The sequence below is a fragment of the Calidris pugnax genome, unplaced genomic scaffold, assembly GCF_001431845.1.
Source record: "Calidris pugnax isolate Ruff unplaced genomic scaffold, ASM143184v1 scaffold435, whole genome shotgun sequence".
Taxonomy (NCBI): domain Eukaryota; kingdom Metazoa; phylum Chordata; class Aves; order Charadriiformes; family Scolopacidae; genus Calidris; species Calidris pugnax.
The window spans coordinates 472,922-493,492 of NW_015091240.1; the positions used below are offsets into that span (position 1 = coordinate 472,922).

A 20,571-nucleotide genomic window follows, 5' to 3' on the forward strand; every position below is an offset into this window, starting at 1 on the left:
GAAAGGAAAGTTCAGCCACATGGCTACCATTAAACCTAAATGAGATCTGGGAAGGGAAACTCTCTAGTCAACATTGAAAATATTTAATCCCAGAAAGCAAGTTAAGAAAGTCAAGTCCACTTACAAGAGCATGACACCATAATTAAAGCATTGCATGATACTTCTTGCACTCATGAGCTACTGAATCAGTCTAGATATTCTTTATGTACAGGCAGCTCAACTATCTCGATACAGTTCCCTGTCTGGCAGGCAATGGGGAGGGCTTGGTAAGTGATGCTTATCTGTCAGTTGAAGCAGACAAGAACATTTTGTACTTGAGCTGCTTGTTGAGTAGGTTTGAAAGGCAGACAAACCGGCAGACTAATTAGATCTTTTTAAACCATGGTATTGAGAAGTAAAATCCTTATAACATGCTATCAACTTAAACATATCTGTGCATGATACCAAATTATCCCCATCAATAACAACAATAATATTTAAGCTTCTATTCAAATATCAGCGATAGGGTTAAAATTGAAATTAAAAATACTCTGATCTAAACTGAGCTTTGAAGAGATCACAGAAAGGTTTTGGTTTGGTTTTTTTTGCTTGGAATGGACCTCAAAGATCATCTAGTTCCAACCCCCCTGCCATGGGCAGCGACACTTCCCACTCCAACCAAACCATCCAACCCGGCCTTGAACACCTCCAGGTGAGGTTGCTCCATCCAACCCGGCCTTGAACACCTCCAGGGATGGGGAATCCACAACTTCTCTGGGCAACCCATGCCAGTCAGCACCCTCAGAGTAAAGAATTTCTCACAAATATCTAATCTAAACCTACCCTCTTTCAGTTTAAAACCAATACCCCTCATCTTATCACTACACTCCCTCAGTCCCTCAGAGACCAAAAAAATTAAAAAGTGACATCCTGCAGTAAAATAAGACAAACTGGTTTTGTGTGCAGCCTGCATTCTAGAAAGGACCTGAGCGATTCCCACCCAGGACCAGCACAGCCCTTCTGAACCAAACTGGAAGTTACTTCCCTGTCATTTATTTCTCTTTTTTTTTTTTTTTTATTTGGGGTAGTAGTAAGAAAAATAACCATCATGCTCACAAAAGAGTAAGAGGATATTGTCAGTAACGAGGCCAAAATCATGCAGAGAAATGCAGAGTGGCCTCCTTGAGAGCCACACTACACTAACTAGAGGTGCATGGCGTACTCAGCACTGGAGCAGGTGCTCTGTGCAGAGCCGGACTGCTGCGATTTCTGTTTAACACACAATGTTTGTCTCTGTGTCCAGCCTTCACCAAAGCCCCACATGGTGTGGAGTCCCTCTGCCTCATCCTCCCTGCTGGGCTGCCTGCAATGCTCTCGATCCCAGTATTCCCCTTCTTTGCTTTTTAGGCAATCACCACTAAACCCAAAAGATGCCTCTGCAGGCTAGAATGCCTGAAACTAAGTAGACAGATTGAACCAAGTCAATATACCCATCTTTGCCAAGAAACTCATTTAGGTAAAAAAGTAGTTTGCAATGATCTGAAAGGCACTTTGACCAAAGAGGGAAAAGCTGAGCAAAACAAAGTGGAATGTAAATAGGAATAATGAAATGAAAGAGCATGACCAGGCTTTAAAAAAAAAATAAAAAAAAAAAATATATATATATTCCACTCTGGAATTCTCCCTTAAATGAAGGGAAGTTCATCCCTTATAATCCCCTGAATAACCCTAGAAAGGCCTCCCAGATGTAGCATGATGCACAAAATATACCTTTTAGCATTTCTCACTTCCAAGATTTGTAAGAATGATGTCTCTTCTGATATGCCAAAAATCTAGGGTTAAAGCAACATCTAATAACTGATTTGCTCATCTTTAATACTAATGGGAGTTGTGTATGCATGTGAAGAATTAATAGGATTTTCTGAGCAAGCAGCAAGAATGACTCATGCTAATGGTCATTATAAAAGAACACTGAGAGGACTGTAATGTCACGCTTACGAGCAAGAATACATCATTCAGAGAAAATAAGCTAAGCACCTGAAAAATCCAATGGCTGTCTTAAAACCCATGGCATATGCCTAAATATCTATGGGTTTTTAAAGGCAGCTTCTTAGCCTTGCCAGTCTTACAGCATTGCTGACACCACTGCCCAAAATAAACAGATCTGAGGGAACTTTCTACAACTCAGCTTTTCAGTAACTCAGAATCTTACTTGGTTTCAGACCATAAGCTTTTGCATAACTATTGAAACAATATGGCTATAAACACAAGAAATGAATGCAGCCGGCACTGCATATTTCTGAAGAGCTATATTTTGCTCCCCTCCCAGTGATATGCCCACTCCATGTCCCTGAATGAGTCATCTGTGCAGGGGAAATACCTCCAAATTAGCAGAATAGGAAGAGCAGATCATACAGACTTGGGCACAATGTCATGGTCATGGCTACACTCCTTCCAAATCCAAGCTCTCTATGCATATCCAGCTCTGATGACCTTGGACTGCATATCCCAGCATGTCCTCGTTCCAGAGTCAAGCAGCTCAGAGTCTCAGCAGTGCTCGGCATAGACAAAAATGGGTTCTCCTACCAGGGTCTCCTTTTCCTGTGCACAGACACCAGTGGCAAAATCTGCAAAGTGGGGAGGCCAGGTCTGGGAGAGGAAAGCAAAGGCACGTAGCACTGGGGTGCCCATGCAAACTAGCAACGCCCCCAGAGGCATGGTCAGAAGGCAGGTCTTGGCCTTCATTACACATCCATACCAGGAAACAGGTGTGTAAACCTGTCATAATTTATGCTGAATTATGCAATCCTTAAGTGTTCATTAATAAGCAGATGCTGCCACAAATTATTAGTGAAAACAATTGAATAAGGTGAAATCCTGAACAAACATGACCTGTTTTAATAGGAGGCAAACCATGCTTTTGGGCCAAGAAGTTACGGGTATAATCCCAGGAATAAAAGTTACTGAGCTATAAATAGTAACAGGTCCACTACTAGTATTACAAAAGACAAACCTAGGAATACACTTGTTTGCATAAGTTGCAGTTGATCTTATTTGGTAAGACTATAAATGTCCTAATTTGGTTTTAAAAGTAAAATCAATTGTAAATTTATTTAGACCAATTTACCTGCCCGCCTGTTGTACATCACTGGGCCCGTATTGATTGTTTGAGATGGAACTCATTCCAAATTGTATTGATTTAATTCATTAGCAAATTTTTAGCGAAATATATTTTGTGGTTTCAGGACAGAAGTACGTAAAGCTCCATTTACAGACTGCAGGACTGGAGCTGGGGGTATTGGGAAGGGGCTCAAGTTTCTCCAATGGATAAGATTTACAACCAGCAATAATATGAATCATCTATTTCAGGGAGAAGAACCATCTTCTAAACAATAAATAAAAAAAAAACAGGAGTGGAAAAAACCTAGATACATTGACAGGGGAAAAAAAAAAACAGTTGGTGAAATACGAATGGGGTGAATAATTCATAAATAGTACAGTGTATTGGTCATTTTAACAGACATTTTGATTTATGGATTTAAGTGCCTAAAATAGCTCAACAGTTTATAAAGCATCTTAAAATCAACAGATCATGAGTAGATTTGTCTGGCTTTACAGCAAGGCAGTTGAGCTGCATTTGTTACCTTGGTAACTGAAGGTACCTCAGTTACCATGGCTACAGCTCCTTTAAAATACGTTTTTCAATTCTTCACTCCCCAACTTTTGTGACTATTTTGAAAAGGAAAAAAAAAAAATCCTAGTACTATGTCAACACTTGCATTGAGACAAAAGGTCTGTAAAATTTGAATTTTCTCAGCCCACAAGGCCGTGTTAAGAATAAGCTAATTTTTCTGCTGTAAATCTTTAGCTCACTCAGAGACTGTGTCATAAAGAGCTTGATCATCACATACTCAGTGCAACACGTCATGTCAAAAACCAGCTCTACTGCTCAGTGGAAGAAACGGTGCAGAAATTAACCCATACCACGTTGCAATTACTGTGTATATCAAGGTTTCCCACAACAGGGTGGCTGCCTGGATTGATTAATGAAACATGGGACAAAAGAGTCAGAAATCCTGGGTTCTTGTTTCTGAGGCAAAGGAGGTGGCAATAGAGAGTGCATTCACCTCCCCTGACTCCGGAACAGTAGCAAAGATAGGCTTCATATACAGTCCAGAAAGGACAGCTTTATGCAGGAAACAAATTACTACATGCAAATCAGTATCCTCTGAATTATTCTGAGGTTAGAGAGATATTTATTTTTGCTAAGTTTCAAGTAATGTGTTTAGGGAAGTTACTTACACCTAATGCATCAGGGAAAGAAAAGGGCTTTTCCACTTTTCCAGAAAATGGTGCATCTTGATTTGAAGAACAGGCTATTCAAGGAAGATGTCACAACAGGAAGCTGCCTCTTTGTCCTCATTGAGGTTATACTGCAAGTTAAATATAAAAATGCTTCAAACTCTGATTGAGAAATAAATAATAATTTTTGAAAAATAATCACAAACTTTGATTCTGGCACCCTTTAAATTATCAAACTAGCTCTACATTTTAAAATCATCTCTAACTTTTCCTTCCTGGGAAGCACTGTCTTGTGCTCTCCTATGACACTCACTTGCACATAGTTCATGCCCTAAGCAGTCTAAGCATTGCCACAAATCACCCAGAAATTAGAAATGGAGCGAGTGAAAATAACCCCTCTGGGGTGAATGCTATTTTCCATCCTTGCCAGCTAACAGATTATCTGATTTAACCACAAGTCCTGTCTTTCTCCTCTGTTCTTCAACTTCACCCTCAGTCCCCACTGCCCCACCTCTTTGTTTTCTGTAGCTGACCACATTCACCATACTTACTACCCACAAGTCTATGAATTGCTTTTTTCAAACAAGTCAGCATCATACACCACTCTTTATTTTTAAAGACCTTATTTCTAAATAGACTTTCCTATGTAACCATTTGCCCAAGCTCCTCTTCAAGCAAAGAAGAGCATGCTGCAGAAAGACCATGGGACAGCAGTCTGTCTCACATTCAGGAGAGAAAATACAACTCATCCAGACATTCCCAGAGAGAAATTACATTATTGGAATCAATGCATATCTGATGTCAGTTCATTTCACCCGTTTTCCCTTAATTTTTTATGCAGTTTTCTGCCTATTATAGGGCAATACTTGCTAGGAAACATTTCCAAAAGTGATTAGTGATTTCTGGTGATTAGCAGTTAATGAGTCTGCAAACCAAAATCTCCTTAAGGGCCAGATTTTCATAAGCTGGCAGTCCAATCCTGTTAAAATACTTGATAAGAAATCTTAGTGTTGAGGACTTCAGAGTCTCATGACAAAATATTGAAGTCACTAGAAAAGGCAGTTGAAAAGTCCTCATTGTTCTCTAACCCAGAGTGGCCATTTCTAGGAGTAGCAGAGTTGCACAAACAAGGAGAAAACCCTGAGAGCCTAACCAAATCTATAGCACTGCATCCCCACCCCCCTCCCCCATCCTTTACACACCCACACTCCCCCATCAGTGCCACCACATTTGCTATGTGTTGGGACTCACTGCACTGCAAGGTTAAAGAGAAGAGCATGGCTGATAGACTGAGCTGGAATTTCACAACCGGATGGCTTTGAAAATTCTGCAAACACAAGTTCTCAGGGACTGTATCTTGGCCAACAGACAGTATCTTAACAACAGCTCAGCACTCAGACTATGACAGTCCTATCCATCCTTCTGAAGTCTGGATATCAAGACATGATTTGAACTATATCCCTAATTTTGCCCCAATCTAAGACCTCACTACTGGTAGCTGTGTAGTCAAAGTTAAAACAGCATACTTCAGAAATACAGGCTCTAACCTTTAGGCCTCACCATCACTTTGTCTATGGAACAGAAGTAGCATCTACTTGTTTTGCCTTACAAAATAGTTGCAGAGATTGATACCTACACTAGCATTCCAACAGCACTTTCAAGGCATAAAGAGTTCCACACTGTTAAATGCTATGCAATATTTCAGGTTCTTTGTAGCATAGGTAGATGCATAATATTCAAACAAAGCTATTTCAAATGAAGGATATTTCCTTTATGTTGGAGGATACAATTCAGAAACTAAGTTGGTTCTTCAACCACAGTTCACATTATACCTGCACGTGCACTTGCATAAACTAAAGAAATGCAACTACACCACAGATGATACAGCCAGAATGCAACAAACAATAAAAGATGAGAAGATCCTGTTATCACACAAGATGCTGAAGCAGGACACAAGCTGCTGTGTCACTAATTTGGATATCTAAAATGGCTCATAGCCAGTCAAAACCTAGTGTTCGCAAAGATTGTTGTCAATGGAGATTTTGTATGAGCAAGGATGCTCCATCCTGTGTATTACCCTCACACAAATTAAACTGCACAATAGACTCTGCCTAGCTGGAGAATGGAAACATTTTTTGCTTTCCAAAATATTTTCTCATTTGCTTTAATAGTCGATGAAGTTTCTTAATGCTTTATAACAACTGACTGAAATGATGGGACCAGATAATTTAGATATTTGATATTTAGGTTTTGTAGAGCAAAACCACAAAAGGACTCAGTATTTTGTAACGTATTTGTGCCATCTAGGAGCTTAACAGGGCTTTTCTGCTACACACTGCACAATGGTAAGGAAAGAACTGTGGCCATAGTGCTTTAAAAGCACAAAATGGTAGCTATGGCTTAAACTAAGCTAACATTATGGGAGAAAAAGTGTCTACAGCACACTGCTACTCATAATCTGGAAAACAAAAAAGTTAATGGAAAAATGTTTTCACTGAATAACGTGACGTTGTCTAAAATGAATCAGTCATTGAAATGCCTGGGGCTTAATACCTCATTTTCAGCCACCTTGTGAAGAAGCCTGGCGTTCAGGGACTACATCATCTGTGACATCCATCCTCATAAACACCAGTGAAAACAGGAAACCTTGAGCTCAACACACAGTGGCATCAAAGGGATCCCTGGGCTTCCAGTTTTTCAGAGTGAGGAATTATTTTGAGTGCCTCAATTCTAAGGTGCTCAGCTCGACTATCAGAGTTACCCTCAGCTGTTCCTGGAATTCAAAGCTCTGGAGGGGTCAGAAACTCAGGTTTCAAAATCCATAGTCAAACATATAAAAGGTAGCCTGTATCTCCAAAGAGGAATTCTATCACAATTACTTTTGCTACAATATTGCCTTGGGAGAGAAACTGGATCCCACCACTGCAGGCACTGCAAACGCAAACTGCTCACCTCTGGGGACTGATGCCTTCTGGATCTTCCCATAGTCCTATGTAGGAGCTGTCAGCTTCCTAATGACTGACACACCCTATCAGCTACTGGTGAGTGCACGTGGAAGATGCACAGGTAGATTTCACACCCTGTTCAAGACTGGCCATGTAGCCAGCCTACCCACATTTTAAACTACTAGAGATTTGACAGCTGCTTATTATAATTTGTCTCAAAGCAGAAGCATTATTGCCTGAATACAAACATGATCTGGAACACATTCCAAACTTCTTGGCTTAAAAACCATAGAGAGAAAAGTCAGCCTTGTATGTTAGGTTAGGGAGTTCTGCATTCAGAAGAAAGCTTCACTGTGTATTTCAGATATTTCCTTTTGGAGTTTGCACTCAATACATTTGACTCCTTCCTCTTGCAAAAAAGTAAGCAAGCAGGATATGCTCTTTCTAATGGAGCTGGAGACCACCAAGCACCCTCTGCTTGCTTCATACTTGTACCAGTTTCATTTCTCCGGTGCTGGTAAGCAGCTGAAGTTAGTGAATCAAACACCACTGAGGGTGGGCCCCCAAAGCCTGTTCTACAAAAGGCTTCTATCACCACTCTAAAAGTAGGTTTGAGAGAGGCTGTGCATCCTTATAAGCATAAGCATGTGAATTAAGCCACCTCTGGGCAAGTCACAGTGCAGAAGCTATAACAGAGAGGGAAAAAAATAGTCTGGCTGCCCCCCAAAGAGTCCCAGGACATATGTAGCCTACAGCTAAATTCAAGTCAAAGGAACACCTAAGTTAGCAACTTTAAGAGAGAGCGTGTGTGCATGCATGCGTGTATGCATGCAAGAGAGTAAAACCTATCAACTGATTATCTTTGGAGTTTCACATTTCCAAAATTGAAATGTGAGGCTTGGTCAGAGATACATACCTCCCTTCCCCTGGCTGCACTTGATCCTAACCACGAGCACATGGGTGACTTTATTCAATTTGGAAGGAGAAAAATAAGAATTACTTCTAAACCATAGGAAGCCTCGGGACTAAGGAGATTTCGCAAGCCTTTGTGTTTTCCCAGTTGGATTCTGCCTAGCTCTAGTCAGGAATTCCCCTTTGTCAAGGAATTGCATAAGAAATGCCTTTTCTCTTCCCACTAGAAAGGACCAGCAGCAAGTTAGAGAGGGAGAAAGTGTGATTTTCTCAGGATATTAAATAACATCCAGAACAAAGGTGGTGAGGTGAGACCCTGAAAATCCTAATGCATGACACTACCACCAGTCATTGCTACAAAACTCTCCTTTTCGGTTTAGAACAGAAAGTGTGCAGAGTCCAAAAAAAGTTACCTAATTCCTAACAGAAAAAGACTGAAAAACCTATCAATAATGGGTGATTAAGGTTCCCTGGTTTCATGTGGCGTAAGTTAGTTTATGTTCCAGTGTATGAGATGTTACATGACTCTCTCAGTACCTTTAATTCTAGAGCATTTGACAGAACTGACAGCATAAAATTGTGTGGCACCATCTGAAAATGAGATTAATAATTATGATGAATTTATGCAGCAAAAGCATGAGCTTATGAAAACAGGAGTCTAGGACTCATGGAACATTTGAATGTTTAGTGATTATTAACTTACGAAAGAAGGAAAACATCTGCAAATTTCTAAATGCTTAGCTGTCTGCAATGGATAGGACAAAAGTGAACAAGCTTAACATGCAGCAAAGATGATTTTGGTTAGGCACTAAGAAGAACAAAAATACAGATAAAAAATGGTGAAGCACTGGGATAAATTTCCTGCAGAATTTCTACAATATTCACCATTAGAGGTTCTTAATAACAGTTAATATAGCTACCTTTCAGGAGTGATCATGGAATCACAGAATTGTCAGAGTTGGAAGGGACCTCTAGAGATCATCTAGTCCAACTCCCCTGCTAAAGCAGGATTGCCCAGAGCACATCACTCGGGACTGCATCCAGACGGGGCTTGAAGATCTCCAGAGAAGGGGACTCCACGACCCCCCTGGGCAGCCTGTTCCAGGGCTCCGTCACCCTCACCGGAAAGAAGTTTTTTCTCATATTTGAATGGAACTTCCCACGTTCCAGCTTGAGCTCGTTGCCCCTTGTCCTATCGCTGGAAACCACTGAAAAGAGTCTGGCTCCAACATCCTTCAACTCACCCTTTAGATACTTATAAACATAAATAAGGTCTCCCCTCAGTCTTCTCTTGTGATCAAAGACTGTGCTTTGGGACAGGGGAATGACATTTGGAGGTCCCTATCCAATGCACATTTCCACAGCCTCTCAAGGAGATGGAAGACTTACTTTCAACACTTACAGCTTCTTGTGCAGTTTCCCATATACCTAGTTGCAGAAGTCTTGGAGCCCTTTTGGATCAGGCATCTATATATGTTAAGATAAGAATTTCCCATTGAGCTGTTGCTGAGCAATATGAAACTTACTCCCACCATACTGTCTCCATATAGTTCTCACTACCAGCCAGACTAGGGAGCTAGCAAGGAAGCTTGCAAAATAAATTCATATCTCATCTGTGACAATACGCAGCGTTCCTATTAAAACACAAAATTTAATCTATTCTAGATGAAACTGGAAAACTTGCCTGTGACCTCCAAAGAACCATCCCAACCTTTGCCTGATGACCAGCTGGCTGCGGTCACAGAGAAATACTGTACATACCACACTTCCAGTTCTGATGCAGTCTTGCTTATCCCAGTAACTACCTTGTCAAAGCACATGGCTGCCTGCTAGGACTAACATTTGAGAGATCTGCTTCTAATTTATTTATTGCAATGTCAACACCGAATAACTTAAGCATATTTTCCACAGATGACTGCACATTTTTTTTAACACGCTGTTTCATGTCTGCATGCCACTAAGCATTCCAAGATTTTTTTGCAAGCTGTCATATATTTTTTGGCATTACATAACAATTTCATCCACGAGCTGCTACTGGACTTCTTATCTGACTCTGGAGCAAGTTCTGTCTATCTGCAAGCCTACTTCTTCCATTTGTCTCAGCTAAGAAGCATTAATTTGAATAATCTTGTGAATGAACCAGTATGTTTGCTGATGTGAGCTTCTGTATTGAGTCTTATCTCCCTGAAAGAAGACAGACAAACTGCCAAGATGGTCATCTCTCCCTTCACAGAGAAAAGCTTGGTGATAACATCAGATTGTGCCTTCATATATTTATTTCTCACCTACAAAAGTAGAACTGGATTTTTCCCTTTGCAAATAATTTCAGTTTCATAATCATTGCTCGAAGGATCTCAAAACATCTTACATGAGGATTCTTAATGAAATGCTTTTAAGAGAATGCTTTTTGACAGTGTCCTTGCTTTTGCTCACTTCCACAGCATTAGCTGGTTGCTAGTATCATGTGCCTACATTTAGTCATTTGATCAGTCATAAAGATTCAACATTTCTTTCAAAAAATCAGCAGAATTACTTGCACATTCAAAATGAGTCATTTTTTTGAATCAGAGTCCGTATCTCTAAGAAAGCCTGGAAAATTGGTCTTGACAGATAATAAAGTGGTTATAAAGCTAAGTATTTTAAAGTGGCTTTCATTTAGCCCAAACTTTGGCTAAGCTGCAGCAAAAAGACTTGCCTCTATTGTTAAATGTTTTGGTGATACATGGACTAAGTTTTAAATGAAGAGTGGTTAAAGTACAGTTTTCAGAAGGCAAAGTTTTGTCATTCAAGTCACAGGCAAATATTGGTAGCTGCATGCAGGCGTAATAGTTTTCAAAAGCAAACCTCAAACAGATGAACTACTGTAAAAGAAAGCTGGTAAAGTATTTAAAGAGATACCTTGTGAAAGGAGATCATGGAGTTTTATGCTGGTCTATCAAACAACACAGGGCTCTGGTTATATTTGAATTACTGATGCTTTGTAGAACACCAGCTCACGGGTTGGCAGCACTGATTTGAAACTCTTCTGATCCTGGGTTGTTCCTGCAAGATACACCGCATTTACCAATCATAGACCTACTGAAAAATTACTAGACCTGGGATTTTTTTATTATTCTCATCTGGTCCCCTGTCCCCTAATTCCCCTCCAAAAAAATAAACCAAAAAACCCTAATTCCAACATATTGGATCTCACTAGAGTCATAACATACTTTTCTGGAAGCCCCACAGCACTAACAGCTCCATAATTTCTCCTTTAGAGACAAACATGGATGGTGAGAATGTTCTCATCTCCCATTTCAGTCTTGGGTTTGCCTTTGGGAGAAGCAGCAAACTTCATGCTGCTCAGAGGCCCTGCTCGTACAGACTAAGATGACAACATTTTAGGTCCTGTGCTTTGTTGGTTCAACAGGACCAGAAGAGTTATGATGTAGTGATTTAAATGCTTTTTTCATTAAAACCAAAACTCACCGGAATACATCAGTAGACAGGGTGCCACTTCTACAGAAAATTCCCTGATGCTTCAACAGACATAGTTCAAATAAAATGCCATCTTCCTCTGTCTTTAATCCAGAGGTTCAGGGAATTTCCTGGATTTCCCTGCAAAAGGGTAGGGATTTAGAATAACTTTTTAAATATTTCTGTTAGCAATTGCAAAGGGACTCATCTTTGAGTGTGATCCATTTCTTTTCTCCCCTCTAGCTTGAGTCAGGATTGTTAAATGATTCTGAGCAGTATCAAAGGAGAAGAGCACCCGTCCGCAGCGTGCAGCTTCTACTAACCCACTCTGAACGTGTGATCTGAAATGAACAGTGAATGGTGTGTTGTGTAGACCACTGTTTCCTAGAAAACAAACTCTGTAGTTACAGAAACTTGACTTGCAAAACCCATGCTGCTTCCAGTGCCACCACGCACTTTTCTTGTTGTCTATGGTCCAAGAGCAGTGTCTCTCTTATCAAAGATTCAGCCAAAGTCTCCCTTCCCAGGTCCCCACTCCAGCCATACATTGGGCTGGACACTAGGCAGACATAAACTGGGAGACAGTCGCAAGCCCTACAGAGTTTACTATCTCAATTAAAATTTAAAAAAAGCAGATAAAGGATGGTGCAAATGATGCAGGTAGACATGCTTGAAGACTAAGAATGTGTCAGTGGGTGAGGTTGGAAAAGAGCCTTAGTCATCTGATTTCTGTCCCTGTGCTTTCATCACCAGCCTTCACTGTCCATCTGTATTGAAGTCTGGCAATTCCAGGCACTGTATCAATGAATTCTAGTGAGTTACTGGGCTTATTTGTTTAAAACAAAACATAAAAAAAGGGGTTTATCTCCAAGAGTGCTGTTTTAAAAACTGATTCCCAGCAGTAAACAGCTACACCTATGTATTTAATACTGTCTGGTCTCCAAATCTGAGTAAGCCCAGCCTCCTAATCCTCATGTATTAGAATGTTTATTTATGCTTTTAAGGCTGCTGGACTTTTGTTTTCTTTCCATGCTGACTGGAAAAATACTGGCTCGTTATTCATGAGAGACTAGGTCTGATTCTGTTACCTTGCTCCTTTTACAGCTATACAAAGCTGATGTGAAACACTACTATTCTGAATTGATTGGCACTTCATAATCACACTGCACTGGCAAAAATGGCTAGGTTAGACATAGGACAGTGGAGAAGGAGGATTTTGAGACAGACAGATAGATTGATAGATTGATTGATTGATTGATTTAATCAGAGATAATGTAAATTGGGCGATGAAATTCTCAACGTATGGGCATGATGTCTTTCAGACTCTTTCAAAATAACCTTATTGGAACATATCTGCTATTAACAGAAACTATGCAGGAGTGTAATTTCTTCTTTCTCCAGAATGAAGACATTTTAATGTAACATATTTTAACCAAAATATCCCCCTTTGAAGTCTCTTCTCTGCTTTCTCTTATGGCTTCTGCAGTTTTGGACAATCTGAGATTTTTCTTTGTTGGTATTAGAGCTAGAATAGAGCAATGGCAGCAGTATCTCTAGTGAAATTGGAGTCATTCACATGTCTCAAAGCAGTTAAAAGAGTTTTGATCACTTCAACACTTTACCTAGGCATTTTCTTCAATGATAGAAAATTTTAGCTGCCATTATGTAACAGCATGTGACATCACTTCGTAAAATCCTCACTCCTTTCCCCCAGTCCATTCAGATCCTAGGAAGAAGAGAAATTCTGTTGAAAATTTAAGTAGAAAGAAGATTAAGAACCACTTAATAATACTAGAGCATCCATTGGTTTGATTAGTGTTCGGGCCATTATTAGTGAAATAAAAAGAGACAGCTTTATTTTCAAAGACATTAGAACATGTACGAGTACAGTTTTCACCAGATTTTACCAGTGTTGGACTCTGGACTTGACAAGCTGTCATGTTAAGCATGATGGCTGATCTCTGTTGGCCTCTCATGGTGGGCCAGAGAGCGCTCTTTTATCGACCCCTTTGGAATGAATGAATGCTGGTCTCCTTAGAAAAACACACTCGCTGAATTTGGTGCTATTGGATTTTGCTTGCAGCTAGCTAGCTCTTTTATCAGATAATTGAGAAAGAAAAGTATGCAGAAAGAAAAAGGGGTGGGGGCAATGTAAATTGGGGATCACAAACATCAATCTATGCCAATGATACATTACACGTTCATTTGCAGCAAGCTGCTAAACTGCTGCTCCCAAGCAGCTGCAAGTGAGAAATCTACCAGAGATGGGTGCCAGTGAACGAATTGGCAGGCCTGATTCTCAGGCATTTCTGCACTTCTTTGGATCAGCCAAGGCACCGGGGAACTGTAATGGCACCTTTATTAAAAGGCTGCTCTCCATTGTCTTCTCCTTTCAGTCTGTGCGGACCTTCTTCTAAAATAGAAAAAACAAGGGCATTTCAATATTGAAGCATGGAATGACTAAGGAGCATTTTTACTTCCCAAGTATAAAATAGGTTTTAGGATTATACAGTAATTCAACAGAGAAAAAAAAAATTAAATGGAAGAAGAAATACTGGGATTGTTTCGGTCAATAACATTGCTCAGACATGGTTTTATGAAATCTTGAAAGCAGACCCACACTTCCAAAGCTGAAAAGCATTCAGAACATGCCCATCCTTGGGAAAGGCCTCTGGATGTTGTAAAATACAGATAGAAGAAAGCAAAGGCTTTACATTCATTTAGCAGGTGCTTCCAACTCTTCTGAACTGTGGACTAAAAGTTCTCAATTCCCTTCTTAAGCCAAGGTGTGCACACAGAACAGCTAACAGCAAGAGAGATCATGGGTGTGATGTTCTCTACTGATAACACTGCTAGCATGTACCACTGCAGAGAATTTACATGTCCTGTCAGAGTTGGTTATTTCTTCCCTTTAATACAGCAAAACATCACTTTTCAAGATACTTTGCAAGGTCAGTGTGAAGGTTGTTCCAAGCAGGAAAACCTCACTCAGGAGAGATATACATACACATCAAGACAATTGTATTTTGAGTCAGCGTAAAGAAAGGGTTCTTCACAGACACCTTAAAATTCAAAATTATTTTATTTCCCTCTCTGCTTATCTGTGAGTACTACCTGACTTATTAGCACATCAGCATTGCCTTCTGCAGCTTGAATTCCCAGGGCTCTACAACTCCATGGTCAAAATCTGCTCTAGGCTGAAATGAAGCAGACATGCTGAGGCTGCTAGGAACATTTTCTTGGTGCAAAGGTGCCTTTTGTTTCTCATTTTACTCATATTCAGACAGTTGGGGTATTAACCTCCACTTAATTAAGCTTTGAGTGTTAACAATATCATACACAAACTGACTTCGGCCACTTAAAAGACCCTTAAATTTATTTTTCAGGGAGACTGTTGATATACTAAAGTCAGTTACATTAAAATGAAAGTATATAGAACCTGTACACATTTATCTAGGATCACAAAGCACATGACAAACATCAGCTGGTATTTTTTTAACCTATTTTACAGATGGAGAAACTGCATGGAGAAATTTCCCTGTTAACAGGAGAATCTGATAAAAAGATACCCTCAGTCCTGCTTCTCAATTTCCCTAAGCTCCAGATAGTTTATCTTCCAGACAACTATTTATATTAGACATTGATTTTAGCACATATCAGCACATATATTAGGTCATCACATAGCAATGCTATGATAGCCTGAAGCATTTAGGGGAAAGTATTGGCGTTTTTAAAATCGGTGACAACGGCTAGGTTCTGATCTCTTTGGAAACAAAGAGATCAGAAAAAGAAACGCAGAAGATCACATTTGCTTCTGTATCCTTCCAAACTTACTTACTGTTATTGGTCAAACACTGGCACAGGTTGCCCAGTGAGACACTGGGATCTCCAGCCTTGGATGTGTTCAGACCTGGACTGGACAAGGCCCTGAGGAACCTGGTCCAACTTTGAAGTTGTACCAAACATCCTCCAGAGGGCCCTTCCAACCGAAGCAATTCTGTGATTTTATTCTCTGCCAGTTTCTCTGTATTCTATTAAATAGTTCACCTCAAAATGTGGCAAATCCTTGTTTTGACTTTGTTTGCTAATAGGGAAGGTCAAGTGTAATTCTGCACTAGGTCTACCCAGGAAATAAGGAGGAACTTCTTGATTGCAGGAGAGCTTTGGTAGCTTGAAGCACAGGTTATTTTTAACTGGTCTAGTCCTGTAGCAGCAATTTCCTTTAGAATATTGCATTGCATTAACTGGCAACAGAAAATTAGAAGAAACTGGTTCTTTTTAACCCCTATTTTGGCTACACTGCTGAAAAAGTGATATTATGAATAACACTATAAGAATATTTTAATATTATTTTAATTACAACAGTTGCTCATGCTCATAAAGACAGTGAAATAGTATCTTATGTACAGTCTCTTGTCAAGGTGACGCACAAGACAAACAGGAAGATGAGATGTAGGGAGTGAAATGGAAAGAGGTATTACCATTACTGTACCACTCCAACACACAGAGAATTCTTAGGTATATGCAAACTATTTCAATGATTAAAGGAAGAATAAGCAGAGGAACTGTGGTTACAAGGGTTGTGAATTTTGGCCTGACTGTCCCCCTCAATTATCCTGGAATACAACCAAGAGATCTCCTTTAGGCTGAGGAAAGCCTGAGAAAAGCAGAAACTGTAGCAGAGGAGGCAAATATTCCTAAAACAAACACCCATTGACATTGGGGGCTGCTACCACCTTCACTGTAACTTGATTAACCAAACTGTAATCCAACAATCTTTAAAAAGATTCACTTAGTTCTGATACAAATCTTACGTTGTAAGGAGAATCTTTTCAAGAAAACCTTGTCTTCTAAAATTCAATAGATCTGCTTCCTTTTGGATCAGCTGATAGGCATACCTGAAACCTCTTTCTTCCTCTCCCTGTCCTCATCCCTGAAAGATCTAGAGAAGGGAACTGAGAACAGAGAAGATGTTTACTCTAGGAGAGCTTGGTTTGATATGTGACTGTTCCTCAACCTGTCCCTGGGATTTGGTATGAAAGTCTGCCAATGCCAAGCAGGACTCTGCCCCTTGCTGCAAAGCCCACCTGAGACCGTCACTAGTATTTACTAGCACCTTACTGAGATCCGAAATACCACAACTGTCATTAAGCTGGGAGCAGGAGATGACCCCAGGATGCAAGACTCTTTTCGCAGCATTGTGCCAGTGGTTGTAGAAGGTGTGCTCTATCTTTAAAACCGGGAAGTAACAGAAGATCAAGTTCAGGAAAGTAGAATTTCAATATATCCTTACACTTGAATCCCACAGAAAGCTCTGAGATTTAAATGCTAGCTTAAGTTTACACTCACACTAGAGTCTGTATAGGAATGGATATTAGCATGCACTTACATACTGCTCTTCCTCTGAGTTTGAACGTTAGGCTGTCTTTGCAGGTGAGACTTGGCATCTTAAGGCCACAGGAAGAAGTCTTGTCATTAGTTTTAATACAGCTCTTGTCTCTCCCTGATGGCTCAGAATCAAAGCCCCTGTATATCTACCTACTGTTTAACATTTGTCTCCTATCTTTCTTTCCACAGTATGTGGCATTTGCCTCCCTCTTCTTCATTCTGGTCTCCATCACCACCTTCTGCCTCGAGACCCATGAGAGATTTAACCCCATTGTGAACAAGACAGAAACTGAATTCATCGGGAATGACACCCAGGTGCGGCACTACAGGGAAGCAGAGACTGAAGCCTTTCTCACCTACATCGAAGGTGTCTGTGTGGTCTGGTTTACATTTGAATTCTTGATGAGAGTCACTTTCTGCCCAAACAAGGTGGAATTTATCAAAAACTCTTTGAACATCATTGACTTTGTGGCCATACTGCCTTTCTATCTAGAGGTTGGACTCAGTGGCCTGTCTTCCAAAGCTGCTAAGGATGTCCTGGGCTTCCTCCGCGTAGTCCGTTTTGTGCGAATCCTGCGAATTTTCAAGCTGACCCGCCACTTCGTTGGGTTGCGGGTCTTGGGACACACCCTCCGCGCCAGCACAAACGAATTCTTGCTGCTCATCATATTTTTGGCATTGGGCGTCTTAATCTTTGCCACGATGATCTATTATGCCGAGAGAATAGGTGCTAAACCAAATGACCCTAGTGCCAGTGAACACACACACTTTAAAAATATCCCCATCGGCTTTTGGTGGGCTGTTGTCACCATGACGACCCTGGGCTACGGAGACATGTATCCTCAGACTTGGTCAGGCATGCTGGTGGGGGCCCTCTGTGCTCTCGCTGGTGTGCTGACCATTGCCATGCCTGTCCCTGTCATTGTGAACAATTTCGGAATGTATTACTCCTTAGCTATGGCTAAGCAGAAGCTACCAAAGAAAAAAAAGAAGCATATCCCGAGGCCACCCCAGCTGGGATCCCCCAATTATTGTAAATCTGTCGTAAACTCTCCACACCACAGTACTCAGAGCGACACTTGCCCACTGGCCCAAGAAGAAATTTTAGAAATTAACAGAGCAGGTAGGAAACCTCTTAGAGGAATGTCCATCTGACCGTTAACCTTCATCCCGCGTAGTGATTTAAGATTCAGCCAGACTGCTTTCTTAGAGCAATGGGTAGCACATTTATCCATTCTAGTCCCACCATCACACAGTGAATAATATGTGTGAAGTCTAGGTTGCAGGGACAAATGGTACAGTGGAGGCTGATCAGCAAAACTAAGGATGAGAGCACGCTCTAGGAGCCCAAACTTTGGTCCTGGTTAAGGGCATACAAGTCTCAAGATATTTTGAAGAGCTGTTACATCTAGTGGAAGAATTTTGAGAGTTCTACAGCTGTGTTGCTGGACTGTGTAATGCATCTCAGAGGCTCCTGAGAGCTGAATGCTCCACAGAGCAGAGTAGGAGCCAAGTACTCAGCAATTACAGAGTTTTCTGACAAAACAGGGCTGGAATTTGAAACAGCCAGATGCTTTCTCATTTGTTCCCATTTGGGACCTTTCAGCTGTTTTAAATGGCAGATATTGTACATCTCATTACAGAAACTAGGTGCCTAGTAAGTTGAAGGGACAACTATACCATCATGCATATTCATGAGACAATCCCGTCTCTTTCTGATGATTAACTGCAAAGTAGAACAACAGCTCAAATTCTTGACACTAATGCAAAATGACTCACTCTGAGACAAGACTAGATGTAAGGATGTTTATTCCATGGCATGCAAATCAGTCTATTCTATAATATTCCACTAGAATTTAGCATTTAGAACTATGAAGAATTTTGAACCACATTTTCTAAAACATGCTCCTTTTGCAAGTATGGGTTGGTGAGTTACAGCTCTTTCAACCTTTTAGCAGCAAAGGCAAACTGGAAAAGGTCTGACTGGTTATTACTGGCCAGTTTGGCCTGAACAGTGATCACCTCTTATTTTTAATTATACTGATTCACATTAGTAATGAAACCAGAGCAAAATTAATCATACTAATTCTATTGGGAGGGGGGAGGGAAATGGAAAAAATACTAGTCACCATGGAATATATTATAATATCCCATGGCTAGTGGTTAATTATGGGAATGTCTCAGTTTTATGAGAAACCTCCTATCACATAGACAGTTACGGGGCTCCAATTTGATTATTTAAACCCCATAATCTACCTCTACCCATGGAATATCACTATTTATTCTATGGAGGAATTTCAAAGTAGATAACCATGTTGAAAACAAAGGCAACTTAATTTTTGGCAGATGTTCCAGCCAAGTTGCATAGTAGGCATTCTCCAGCCCATTCAGAAAAAAACCCTGTGTTGTATTAGATAGAACAGATCGCCAGTCAAGTGATTTTAACTGATATCTAGTCAAAAGACTTGTTTTCAAAGAGCTAGCATATACCTATGATGGTCTTGTGTTATCATTTTTTTTACTTTGAAGAAAATTCTAATTTGTTACTCATTGTGAGTAGGTATTCTCTCATCATCTCATAGTCATGCATGTTGATGTCATTGTGAGAGGCACAAAGAAAGTGAGACTTTCCTTTGTGTGTGACTTCACCAATGCCAATGCTAATTTTGTAGGGGAAGAGCTGGTGGGAACCTTTCTCTTCTTTTCTATTCTCTTTTCTCTTCTTTTCTTGTTTCTTTTCCCTTTTGTGCAACTGTGTAAAATCCATTCAGAAGGTAAATAGCGTTCATTTTTTTGTTAAAGGCTATTCCATTGCAACAGGCCAATCACAATTCACGTGACTGATAGACTGTCTCTTTCTTACTGTATCTCGGGTGCATAAGCGTATGGTTTTATCATCCATTCCCCTCAGGTTGCAAATGCTTATCACAACTCATGTCCAAGCAGCAAACTTCTCATAAGTAGATGTCTTTGTGGCATCATGTATCAAGAGGGAAAGAGGGCACAAACAATATTGCGTGTCTCCTACTGTGAGCAATATGCCAACTACCCAATTGTAATGCACAAGAGATGCCAGATTGTTAAGTACTTTAGCAGTCAGCTACAGAGTGACTTTCTTCTCAGAAATCCCTTGCTTTATAAAGTTCCTTCCATAACCTACCCTGGTCCTAGAGGACTAAGAACTCTACGAGTTCAGTGCAATTCCACACTGGTATCCTGAGAATACGTGTAATTTTGGTTCATTGTGGAACTGTTTTGTCACCATCGGTACTCTAAAATCAGCTGTTACCACAATACTCATGAAGTATTGATAGTAACAGCAACTTACCTATTTCTGCAATAATTAAGAGAGACTATTTTTATATATGTATACTAGCATATATATTTTAAGAAGTAACAAAGCACACATACTTCAGCTAACAAAATGGATTCGATAACACTGTAGCTGGAGTTCTGTTTCTGGTAATTATTATGCACCAACAGTAGCAAAAAATATTGCCTGCATCTCTTAGCTTCCTAATAGCGAAAGATCTATATGTGTGCAAGAAAAAAGTTAAAAATAATAAGATCAGAACCGAACTGTTAAAAC

General features: G+C 40.2%; 1 protein-coding gene across 3 annotated transcripts in view; it reads left to right on the forward strand.

Moving 5' to 3' along the window:
- Positions 1-20,571, forward strand: part of KCNC1 (potassium channel, voltage gated Shaw related subfamily C, member 1) — a 108,766-nt gene that overhangs the window by 71,749 nt on the left and 16,446 nt on the right. For all 3 annotated transcript variants that reach the window (XM_014959976.1, XM_014959974.1, XM_014959975.1), the window contains exon 2: positions 17,172-18,105. In XM_014959976.1, coding sequence (XP_014815462.1) covers positions 17,172-18,105 — 934 coding nt within the window. The remainder of the gene's footprint in view (positions 1-17,171; positions 18,106-20,571) is intronic.